Source organism: Rhagoletis zephyria, unplaced genomic scaffold (genome assembly GCF_001687245.7).
Source record: "Rhagoletis zephyria isolate East Lansing unplaced genomic scaffold, Rhagoletis_zephyria_1.1 Rzeph_scaffold_08181, whole genome shotgun sequence".
Taxonomy (NCBI): Eukaryota; Metazoa; Arthropoda; class Insecta; order Diptera; family Tephritidae; genus Rhagoletis; species Rhagoletis zephyria.
The window spans coordinates 15043-28260 of NW_016165261.1; the positions used below are offsets into that span (position 1 = coordinate 15043).

The 13218-nt window shown below is 32.7% G+C and overlaps 1 protein-coding gene across 5 annotated transcripts in view; it reads left to right on the plus strand.

Moving 5' to 3' along the window:
- Window positions 1-6197, plus strand: part of LOC108374839 (venom serine protease Bi-VSP-like) — a 12649-nt gene extending 6452 nt beyond the window's left edge. The window contains exons 4-8 of one of the 5 annotated variants that reach the window (XM_017630872.1): window positions 978-1374; window positions 1598-1673; window positions 3557-3875; window positions 5790-5854; window positions 5927-6197. In XM_017630872.1, coding sequence (XP_017486361.1) covers window positions 978-1374; window positions 1598-1673; window positions 3557-3875; window positions 5790-5854; window positions 5927-6070 — 1001 coding nt within the window. In that variant the 3' untranslated portion in view covers window positions 6071-6197. Of the gene's footprint in view, window positions 1-977; window positions 1375-1463; window positions 1540-1597; window positions 1674-3556; window positions 3876-5470; window positions 5855-5926 lie in introns of all 5 variants that reach the window. The other 4 variants (XM_017630869.1, XM_017630871.1, XM_017630870.1 and 1 more) reach the window with 4 other exon arrangements.
- Window positions 6198-13218: the final 7021 nt, after the last annotated feature.

Sequence of the window (13218 nt, forward strand, 5' to 3'; positions counted from 1 at the left end):
ACGCAATTGTTGAACGCAAAGTTGAATAATGCAAACACTGCTTTACATGCAGACAGACTGGGTGAACTCTGGAACGACTACTGCAGAAGCTGCGTGGATGAGTACGAAGAAGAAACCATCCAATATCTTTTGTGCCATTGCCCTACTCTATCAAAATGAACAGTAAAAGCGCTTTGCGGTTATTACTAAAAGTAATAGATGATGAAACCTTATGCGCGTTCTTTATAAGCACCAATTTTCCTTACAGATAACTCTGTGTCCAAGTGTGTCAACATAGCACTGCCGCCCAACCTATATTAACCTTACGAAAATATTTTAATCTTCCGATATTTGTTTCGGTAGAATTATCTCTTCAATCTATTCATATTTAAGTCTAAAAAAGACTCTCAAATGTTTTCAGTAAACATGGGGTTAGGCGTAGTCTGTTGTATGCCAGAAATGACTGCCTCCACCGAGTGTTCATTTAATTTTCTTGAAGGCAGCAAGAGTTGTGCCCACTGGCAGACTTTGAATTTCTCTCAGTCAATGATGAGCCTAAATTCATCCAGATTTTCTCGGATGTGTCTTCCCACGTATAAAGCTGAAAATTTAAGTTAAGGGCAGCGTAAGACATTCGAGAATTAGAACTTGTAAAGCATACAGCAATTGTCATTCGGAGTTTTTCTATCCGATTTCCTACACCTCTGATTGACAGTTGGAGAGCAGTACAACTGCCAATTAGCAGATAATAAATCTGACCATGAAAGTGCAGACCCCGAGTGACAGAGCCCACGAGTTGCAAAAGAGCTATTGAAATGGCCCAACTGTCCAACTTTCAGTACTAGTTGCGGCGAGTGAATATTTTTGCAGTGATTATTTGGATTCTAGCTTTATCTTAAAACTATTTGCTTTTGACTTTCTTCCCAACTTATTATCTGTATATAACTCCCATACGAATACTGAGATACGAATAACATTTTGGTTTTCCCTCTTTTTAGCCATCTCCAGTTGTCCACAATTGATTACAGAACTCTATGCGAAATCGAATGATCCTGAATTTGCTGATTATTTACGTGCCTCAAATCGCAATTGTGGCGGTGCTGGTTCTGTTGTTTGCTGTCCGACAACAGACAAAGCCGTCACAAATGCGCCAGTGATAATACACAATTCTGACGAGGTGCCAACACGTCCACTAACTTTGGAGGAGGGTTGCGGTCATACATCGAATTCTTATAAGAAAATTGTTGGCGGAGAAGTGAGTAAGAAGGGTGCATGGCCATGGGCAGCACTGCTAGCCTATCCAGATGGTTCTTCAGCTTCACCATTCAAATGTGGCGGCACACTGGTGACAGCACGACATGTGATTACCGCGGCACATTGCATACGGAATGATCTGTAAGTGAAAGAAAATGAGCGGGAAGGCGATTTTCTTCTTTAAGTGTGAACAAATTACTGACTTATTTCTTTATTTCTTTTGTTTTTAGCGCCTATGTACGTCTGGGTGAGCACGATTTGAGTACCGACACGGAGACGCGACACGAGGATATAAATATTGTGCGGGTAAGTGGTGGGGGGGGGGGGGGGAAAAATTTTTTTTNTTTATTTCTTTTGTTTTTAGCGCCTATGTACGTTTGGGTGAACACGATTTGAGTACTGATACGGAGACGCGACATGAGGATATAAATATTGTGCGGGTAAGTGATAGGGGGGGTAAAATCTTTTTTATATAAAGCGGTGGGTTTAAGTTTTAACAGAAGTTATTGTTCATAGTATTTAATTCAATATTTTATCAGCGAAATCCAAATTCCAATTGTAGTTATACAAGAATGTTTGGTCTTCCCCTCCTAAGACATACCACCAAATTCGTCATAGAAGATCTTTTTATTGGGTTCATCACATACATCCTCATTATGTGACCTTACTTAGCATTCATTTTTAAAGCTTAGTCTTCACGATTCACAAACCCGTCTAAGCCCTTTAATTTCGAATATATTTACGATAAATATATCGACAAACAGTTCGATAAATGTATCAATCTATACGGTTATCATTATCGGACGTCATGAAGTACCGACTCATCGTTATCGATAAAAAAGTCGATATTATTGGTGAAAGAACTAATATTTACCTTATTACTTATGGAAGTGATATCGATTAGTATATCTTTGGCCATGATTTTGAAAGTTGTTTTAGTCATTTTACTCTTCTTTTATATATCTGATCGGCTACTTCTAACCAAATTCTTCTGTTAATTTTTTTATTGTCATAATTTATCGGCAAAATCTATCACTTTTAAAATTATAGGCACATTTATGAGCATCGACACTGCTATATAAAACTATACCGATAAACATATTGTTAAAATATTAATTATGAATCGATATGCCTATCGAAATTTGATAATATTACCATTCAAATTGATATCGTCAAATATATCGATAAAAAATCTATGAAGTCGGTAAAAATGTCGCCCCATAGGCGATTACTAAATTTTTATGCATAAAAAATGCAGTGGCATTCAAATTGATATCGATAAAATATCGATAAGCAGTTGAATAACATTGATAGACGTAATAATTTCGAGCACTGTACCTACCAAAATTGTATCGACTACTGCATTTATCAGCATGCAATATCAAAAATCACTGACATTTCAATTAATATAAATACATTGAAAAACAATTGGATAAAAGTGGCAAAATCAATAGCATTACACCTATCGAAATTGTACCCATTAATACATTTATAAGCATCGGGTATAAAATTGAAATTTTAATCGATGTCGATAAATATATCGATACAAACTTCATAATATCGGTAAAAGAATCAACTAGTCGAAAGAAATTCGACTAATAGACTTATTATTCGTAAAATCGATTTAACCGATAGCACGATCAGTGAAATTATTAATAAAAATCAAGCAAATAGACATGTATTAATATCAGGGACCATAACAGTTATAATCTTAATAATAAAAATCATAATTTAACTATTAAAATTGAATTTCTATTTTGCTGATTAAATTTCACTTTTATTTTATTATTTTTATTTTTTTCAAGAACAATCGTCTTATTATTATATTTTCGATCAAGTTCCTTATTTTTGATTTTTGTTTTTTCGATAATATTAAAACCGTCATTTTCAGATTTGAATTTTTGTTTATAAAAGATTTAAACCGATAGTAAAAACACAGTCTTTATCATAACGGTGCAAAAAGATTGAAAAAAAATAAGAATCCAAAATAACGATTTATAGAAAAAATAAAAATCCCAAAATAATGATTAAATTAGTCTGAAAAAAATAAAAATCCCAATTTAAGCTTATTCTTGGTTGGAAAAAATATAAATAAAAAATAGGGATTTTGCAACGATCTAAAAATATAAATCTTGATATAGAACCGTTACTTTCGGTCTCAAATTGATATCGATAAAAAAATATAAATAAGCCGGAAAATTCCAATACAAAGCATCGTTAGTGCTTCCAACTATAAGTTAACGATTAGCATACTGATAAATCTATAAGTTTCCAAATTCTTAAACTAATTTTTGAATTCTTTGCTTCTCTTTTCTTTTTGTAGAAAGAAGCACACCCACAGTACAACAAACGTAATGGCAAGTCGGATGTGGCTTTACTTTGGCTCGAACGCAACGTACAGTTCCGCGACACCATTTCACCAATCTGTCTCCCCACTACACAATCGCTTCGCACAAAATCCTACGTAAATTATACACCTTTCGTTGTGGGCTGGGGCAAAACCATGGAGGGTGGTATTTCGGCGACGGTCTTGCAGGAGTTGCAAATACCGATTTTCAAAAATGATGTCTGCGAAAATAGCTACCGTCGCATCAATCGCCTAGTCTCGCAGGATCAATTCGATTCAGGTGTACTATGCGCAGGCGTGCTCTCTGGCGGNCAAAGTAAAGTTAGTTTACCGGTCACTTTATCGTCTCGATATACGAGTTTTCGTTTTCTCATCAGCGCATTAATTTCTCGAGTCGATAAACTGTTGCTCACCCGATGCAACCTTTAAAATTTGTACCCAACTTTAAATTTTGGTTTGGTTTTGGTTCATGAGTCAGATATATTAGATATTTCAACCAAGGTTTTGGTTTTTGCTAACAGTTGCTCTTGCTCTATATTTGCTTATGTTGCATTGCCAACCTTTGAAATTATATGACGAATGTAGTGAAGTTTCACTCTCGGAACTGTAGTGAAGTTTCACTCTACGAAATAACAAATTTATTTTTACCGGTAAGATAAGAAAATTAAAACACTTTAAAGTGAGGAACAATTTATCTGCCCTGTTAGCAAAGGCAACTTTACTGCTTATATTAGAAAACGGCCCTTATTATTCGTAAAATCGATTTAGGGCCATTTTCTAATGTAAGCAGTAAAGTTGCCTTTACTAACAGGGCAGATAAATTGTTCCTCACTTTAAAGTGTTTTAGTTTTCTTACCTTGCCGGTAAAAATTAATTTGTTATTCCGTATAGTGAAACTTCACTACATTTCCGGGAGTGAAACTTCACTACATTCGTCATAAAATTTCAAAGGTTGGCAATGCAACATAAGCAAATATAGAGCAAGAGCAACTGTTAGCAAAAACCAAAACCTTTGGTTGAAATATCTAATATAGCTGGCTCATGAACCAAAACCAAACCAAAATTTAAAGTTGGGTACAAATTTTAAAGGTTGCATCGGGTGAGCAACAGTTTATCGATTCGAGAATTTAATGCGCTGATGAGAAAACGAAAACTCGTATATCGGGACGATAAAGTGGCCGGTAAACTAAAGGTTAGATGAGAAAACGGCCCTTAACCGATAGCACGATCAGTGAAATTATTAATAAAAATCAAGCAAATAGACATGTATTAATATCAGGGACCGTAACGGTTATAATCCTTATAATACAACTCATAATTTAACCATTGTAATTGAATTTCTATTTTGCTGATTAAATTTCAGTTTTATTTTATAATTTTTATTATATTTTCGATCAAGTTCCTTTTTTTAATTTTTGTTTTTTTCGATCGTATTAAAACCGTTATTTTCAGATTTGAATTTTTGTTTATAAAAGATTTAAACCTATAATAAGAACACAGTCTTTATCATAACGGTTAAAAATTTATCGAAAAAATAAAAATCCACAATAACGATTTTTTTATAGAAAAAATAAATATCACAAAAAAACGATTAAATTGGTCTGAAAAAATTAAAATCCCAATTTAGTCTTATTCTTGATTGGAAAAAATAAATATATAAAAAATAAGGATTTTGCAATGATCTAAAAATATAAATCTAGATATTTAACCGTTATTTTCGGTCTCGAATTGATATCGATAAAAAAATATAAATAAGCCGGAAAATTCCAATACAAAGCATCGTTAGTGTTTCCAACTATAAGTTAACGATTAGCATACTGATAAATCTATAAGTTTCCAAATTTTTAAATTAATTTTTGAATTGTTTGCTTCTCTTTTTTTTTTTTGTAGAAAGAAGCACATCCACAGTACAACAGACGTAATGGCAAGTCGGATGTGGCTTTACTTTGGCTCGAACGCAACGTACAGTTCCGTGACACCATTTCACCAATCTGTCTCCCCACTACACAATCGCTTCGCACAAAATCCTACGTAAATTATACACCTTTCGTTGTGGGCTGGGGCAAAACCATGGAGGGTGGTATTTCGGCGACGGTCTTGCAGGAGTTGCAAATACCGATTTTCAAAAATGATGTCTGCGAAAATAGTTACCGTCGCATCAATCGCCTAGTCTCGCAGGATCAATTCGATTCAGGTGTACTATGCGCAGGCGTGCTCTCTGGCGGCAAAGATACATGCCAAGGTGACTCTGGTGGGCCATTGATGATACCAGAGGTAAATTAAGTGATCATTTAAACTTAAACTAAAAGCGTTGTACTACATTTTGATTTCATTTCGTCTGCACAGTCGTATAAAGGTGACTTCCGCTACTATTTGATCGGTGTAGTCTCGTATGGTGTGGGTTGTGCGCGACCAGAAGTGCCTGGTGTATACTCGAGTGTGCAATACTATGTCGATTGGATATTGGAGAAGATTGCTGATACAACATGAGATTTGAATTATTATTTTTTTTTTAATATTTATTTAAGTTATTATATTTTTGGTTTTAATTTCGAAATGCCTAAATATGCTAATGGTTTTTAAATGAGTAAGAAGTCATACTTTAATTCTTTTTTTAATAAAGAAACAAATAACATAAAATAAAATCGAAATAAACAAATATTTTGGGGGTTTTATTATATTTTAAAAATGTCAAATAAGGAAGTACTAAATTTTAATCGTATTATGAATACTATATTTTTAAAACAACTCACTTGTGACCTTTCTATTAATTTTTGGTTTCTCCAAATACACTGTTGAGTAATCATATGCAAAGTATTTGTCTCTCAGCTTTATTTTTACTTTATTTTTATGCGAAGCACGCTTAATTCAATTTTGTCGTAAAATTCGATCAGAAGCGCCTACTGAATTTAGAATGCTTGCATATATGTATTAATTCCATATTGAACACGTTTGATGAGTTTAATCGACGCAATAAATTAATTTGTTGCATTTTTATTGATGCACTTTTATGGTGTTGCAAGTGTTGATGATGTGATCACATTAATTGTTAGGCCGGAACTTGGATTAATTAAGTTATTAAAGACCAAGAGTTTCCAAAACACTTTTTTAAAGGTTTTTTTGGTGGCCAATTACTCACAATTTATGAGCATGACGGAATATTTTGTTCATCCTACTTTAAATACCAGATATTGATTTAGTGCAAGTTCGTGTCATAAGTCTTTTATTTTAAAGAGCAAGGCAAGCTTAGTTAAAGCCAGCATATAACAAGACTGTTTCGTTGCTGCGGGTTTTGCTGAGGGTTTGCCACCCCTCTACCTTCAGCTACAACAAACCAAAATTCTCTGTCATGCCAAAATATAAAAAAAGGAGAAAGCGAAAGACATGGAAGCCTGTCCGAGTCCGTTGGAGCCATCCCACCCCTTTTAAATGCCGACGGCACTTAGAATTGAGTTCCGCCAAGGCACCTAATTCATCATGCGGAACTCACTTTTCCTGACCTAGTCCCGTCGTCAACTTAGTCACCTGTTAAATCGTCATGTCACCTGTCCGTTAGTCACCTGTTAAATCGTCATGTCGCCTGTAATATACCCACGTCCCCTCTGAGCTGCGCCTGAGCAGCACCCACACCAACCTGAAATTTCCTCGAATTCCATTGTAAATAACAACACTATGCTCAACCAAATTTTATTATTAGACATACAAATTCATTTTTTTTAATAAATCAAAAGGAAACCTAACACAAAAAAATTATTCTAAAGTTTTTTTTTTAATTTCACTATGCAACAATTTAAAAATTCACGATAATTATTAAAATTTCAACTAAAATCGAATTTTACTAACAATATCTATGTTATTTGCTTATTTTCAAATCCCTATCTTTCTTTTGTATTTTCTTGTGCATTTTTACTCCGCGCTTTCTACTGTAATTCTTTATTTTTTTTTGTAATCGTTTTTGTATCTAATTATTCAAATCTCGACCCCCAAAATATGCGTATACATATGTATGTACATATATGTTTAACAAATGCAAATATGTATGTATATATATATATGTATGTGCACGTCTTTATATATTATTATTTTTTCAATCGTTGGTGACCCTTCCTAATACTACTGAGTATGTATGTACATTAGACTGCATCACCAAAAAAAAGTTGCGGGTTTTCCGCCGGGACCACAAAATTTATTATATTTTAAGACGTCGGTCGGCCAAAATTTTTCCGAAAAAATATTAAGGATTTGAGCAAGCTGGAGCGATTTGAAAATACCTCCAAATGGAGTTTTTTATGAATAAAAATAGTTTCTTAAAGAACTTTTTGAAAAAAGTCCGCTCAGATAACAAAACCGATTAGGCTTAAAAAATCTGCATACAAATATTTAAAAATCTTTTCAATGGTTACATGTGTATATCTTGGTAACAGCTGTACCAATTTCTTCCAAACTTGGCACAGTTGTTAGCCTTGCTACAGCATACGAAATAGCCGAAAATTTTTAAAATCGGACAATAACCACGCCCACATCCCATATAACGGTAATTTAGAGAAATGCGCAATCTTCGATAAATATTAAAGCTAATTTATTGAAAATTGATGCTTGCAACAAATCTTTACCGAGAAATATGCTTATGATGAAGTTTTGGAAAAGTGGGCTTGGCACCGCCCACTTATGATCACATATAGTTATCTCCCGCTGAACTTTCCATTTCCTGTACTATAAATCTAATTTAAACGTTTTTTCAACTTAAAGAAAAAATGTTACGACAAATCGGTGCCGCACAGTGCTAAATTCAAAAATGCAATTTATTTTTGGATAACTTTCATACTTTAACTGTAAATGCAGTTTGTAGTTGAAATTTGGGTTTGTTTTATTTTCAAAAGTGAGGTGTCAAATGAAAGGGCTTGGTCTGTAAATGTCCAATAAAGTTTTTTATTTTTTAAAAGGGTTGCCACCTGTTAAAATTTTTATTAAAATTATTTGATAAGTAAAAGGAATTAGATATTACAATATGGGTATCAATTGAAATAGTTTTGAAAACACTTTACTTCTAAACGAAACGTAGAGGGGTTGCCACATGTTTAAAAAAACAAATTCACTTTATTTAAGGGAATAAGGTAACTGAAATATGTATGTATATCAATATGAGTATCAGAAAACTGAAAAAATTTGACATATTTAGAAAGCAATAAGTGAAGATTAAAAACATTCCTGAGTTAATTTAAGAGCCCAGTAATTAAAAAGGAATGTAATCAGAACAAATCACTGATTGACAATGTATGTATTTGTAATAAAATAACAAATACGAAGGCGGAATCCTATGGTTTGACGTAATTATTATTTTAGTTTAACTGAAATCGACTTTACAAACAGGTGGCAACCATAATCGTAATATTTTTAAGCTAAAACCATCTTAAACCTCTTTCGTCTGACTTCCTTATGGTGATACCTATCTATTTCAATTATCTAATTCATTTAATGCAAGTGAAATTTGATTTTTTTAAACAGGTGGCAACTCGTTGCATGTAGTTAATACACACTTCGATTGATACCCATCTCTTAATAATTCATTTAACTTATAAAAAAAATTTGAATCTAATTTTTCAACACTTTAATTTTTTAACAAGTGGCAACTCTTTAAAAAAAATAAACCTTCTGTTGTTCACAGGTCAAGCTGTTTAATCTGGCACTTCATTTTTAAAAATTGAACGAATCGTGCAGATCTCACGGCACTGACAAAAAATTAAAAAAAAATTTTATGCATTAGCGAAAAACGCATTACTTCAGAAAGTGCAAAAAATGAGCAGGACACCCTGTGTTTAATTTTATTGCAAAATTTTAATTCCTGAAATTCTCCACTTTCTATATGGAAACAAGCAACGTCAAACCAACATTTTATTTCAAAGAATATATCTTTGACATTTTTTTTTTTGTGAAGAGCTTACGCATGGCTATGCTCTTATTAAAATTCTTAGTATAAAATTTGTCGACTTTAGTGGCTTCCTGGCGACATATAATTAATTTTTTAGGGAAATGTTTGTTTAATTTTTTTTAGTGGATAAATTGTCTTTACAAAAATACCAAACAAGTTCACAAGTAAAGTTTACAAATGTGTATATCCCTAATTTAATACGGTAACTTATAAATTTTTAGGAAGAACCTACATTTTGCATCAATTTTGCAGCGAAGAGAAACCAAAACAAAACAGAGACCGAGACAGAGACAGAGAACTGTCGAAACGAATTAAGAACGTGCTCGTGGGAATGNATTTTTTAGGGAAATGTTTGTTTAATTTTTTTTAGTGGATAAATTGTCTTTACAAAAATACCAAACAAGTTCACAAGTAAAGTTTACAAATGTGTATATCCCTAATTTAATACGGTAACTTATAAATTTTTAGGAAGAACCTACATTTTGCATCAATTTTGCAGCGAAGAGAAACCAAAACAAAACAGAGACCGAGACAGAGACAGAGAACTGTCGAAACGAATTAAGAACGTGCTCGTGGGAATGATGTAATTCGCGAGCGTAATTGGGGGAGCGAACAAAGTAATTCAGAATACCGTGGGAAAATGGTATAACATTGGGTATAACGTATGAAAATATGCCTTATGCATATTCTGTTTAATACAGTGAAGCCCATTTCTCTTTCTTCCACTGCCCGGTTTTAGAGAATATAGAAGTTGGCAACCGTGAATGACAGTCCTTTCACTATTGTAGTTATATTTTAAAATAAATAATTGCTTTCCAAAAAAATTTCTTAATAGAAAACAACGAGAAATTCAGCATTTTGTGCTTACCACTTGACGCTTGAGCAGCCCATAATTATAATACACTCATAAATATTCTGCGTACGAGACGGATATGCAAAATACCCAGAAATGTAGACTAGTCTATTGAATTATTTAAAAACAAGACCTCCGCTCTAGCTGAATTGTGTTGAAGTCAACCATTTATTGAATGTCATGTTAATCATAACGGAAGAGAGAGAGACACACTGCCTAAAGTAGTTTGACAATGCATAACTTCGTAAGTAAGTTGCTTTCGGGAAACACCCGCAGCGCGATATCTCTGGCTAATTACATATGCACATACTCAGCATACAGTCTGAAAACCGGCTAAGATTTTGTGTTTTTTTTTTTTGAAACACGAAGAGAAAAATGATGGCACAGCCTCTCAAGGTAATGGTAGTAGAACGCTGATCGAACGCTGTACACGGCTTTGATTGTTATTTTTGGTAACAGTTTCAAATTCGATGCGGTCGCGTAAAGAAAATGGTTTAGCACGGGCGCGTAGTAAATGTTGTGAATTAAAAAAATAAATACGATTTCAAAAGTGAAAATTTCGTACAATCTTTCGATTTAGAAAGCATTTAAAGTCTTCTATATTTTTTATGAATTTTTGGTGCTACAAATTTGGATACTAATAAAATAAAATAGAAGTTTCTTTTGAATGGAAAAGCCCTTTTGAAGTGTTTGAAAAAAGAAAAACAAATTTTATTTGCGGTCTACCAGAAAAAGAGGAAATTACTTAAATATTCTATGCATTCAGCGTAAATAAAACAGTGAAAAAATGAAACAATTTTTTGTTTTAGTGATTTTCTGCTTAGTTTTAAAAAATTTCATTGAAGGTATGAACACCACAACAAGGCATATATTTGTTGTGAATCACTAAAAATGATAAAAAAAAATTAAATTTTTTCTGTTGGCACAATTAACTAATTCTGCGTATGCAAATCTAAACTTTTTATGTTTTACTTAAGCGAAAAAATGTGCGCCTCTATTTAAATATATGTATGTATGCACAGCAGAAAAAATAGAAAGAGTAGTCAGGTCAAAACTAAAATATGCGTATTTTTTTACCTACCTGTAGAGTCTACATATGTATGTATATTAGGGTGCAACACTCTCCATACAAAAAAATTAGTAGTGTTTTTCCATTGGAAATATAACTAATATATTTTAAGACTTTCACCAACATATTTCGGAAAAAAATTAAGATTTACGTGAGCTGGAATTAATTGAAATTGCTTCCAAAAGCGAGTTTATTATAAATAACATTAGTTTGGAAAAATATTTTTTTTTTCCAAAAAATCACCTCGGCTAATAGAAAAGTTAAAGCTTAAAAGGTTTGAATTTTTTTTTGAAATTCTAACAACGGTATCAAAATAATAATATTTTTCGAGCTATTTTCAAATCGGTCTAACTCACATAAATCATAATATTTATGTCGAAATATTTTGGCAAAAGTCTTAAAATGTAAACAATTTTATAATTCCATTCATAAAACCCCATCTTTTTTTGGTGACACACCCTAATGTATGTAAATGTATGAATAATCTTCACGTATGCAAATGCAGATGAGACTTAAGACAATGCGTGTTGGAAGGTTGACAAATTTGTTAACACGTTTGCAAATGAAATTTCAAAGAGATCGTCGATCAGGCCGGAAGATATATTCAAAAAGCAAAACATACTTATATATAATGACTGGAAGAAAAAAGTCGATTATAGGCACTTCATTGTGACATGGATTTAAGACAAAGAATTTAATGGTCAAATTTTCTGCTTTATGAAAATCTAATGCTGGCTTTTTCAACGAGTTTGTGCCTTAAAGTGCTTTATTTTGTCAGCTTTGATAAATATTGGCTTGGTGAAAAAGTAATATCGTTTTTAATGGTTTTAAAGTCGGATATCTATATTCAACAATTTTTATGGAGCTTGATGCCGTTTTTAATGAAAAATTTATTGTGGAAAAGCAACAATAATTTGCAAGAATGGTAGAAGGGATAGATATTTGAGCCTCAAGCTCAATAAAAATTGTTAAATATAATTGTTATAAGGCCATAAAATAACAAAGACAAATAACTTAAAGACGAGCACACCTAAAAGTTAAACATCATCTACATGTCCAGCCGTCACTGCTGACGTTTATTTTTGTAATTATTTTGTGGTTAGCAGGGGTTTCACCGCTGTTGCTTGTAATGGGATCTGGAAATCCCTTTATACACGCTAATTTTTTATTGAGTAGCTTTCAATGATACTCCTATGCCTGAATTAGATTCGTAAATTCCTGCTCTGCAAATACTGCGATAAGGCCAGTCGTCGTCATTTTTCGACACCGAAACGCTTTTGGCTTCCAAATGAGACAATTTTGGTTCTTTTGGATGGGAGCAATAAAGAATGCCTAAAAACGGTTCGATCCGCTAATTGAGAGATGTTAAAAAAGCGTACAAAAAGGAGTGTGTTTACACGCTTCGTTTTTGAATTATTTTATCGTTGTTTTTGTAGTCATTTTATCGATATTTTTTCGATAATACCAACCGCCAAAATAACGTAAACGACATTTTTTTCAAAATATTATTTTTGAGGCAGAAATATTCCTAGAGCATCTAGGTGCATTTCTGCATCAAAAGGAAAATTTTGAAAAAAATGTCGCTTACAAAAATGTATAGAAACCCTTGCCGATATACAGCGACTAAAATAAATTATAATAACAATTTTTTGTTAATAGGCCTTATGAATAAAAAATAAGAAATTGCTTTTTCTTAAAATGTCATACATTTTACTTAAATTTCTTTGAGAAAATCGAATAAAAGGTCTGAAATTTTAAGAAAAAGCAATTGCTTATTTTTTATTCAT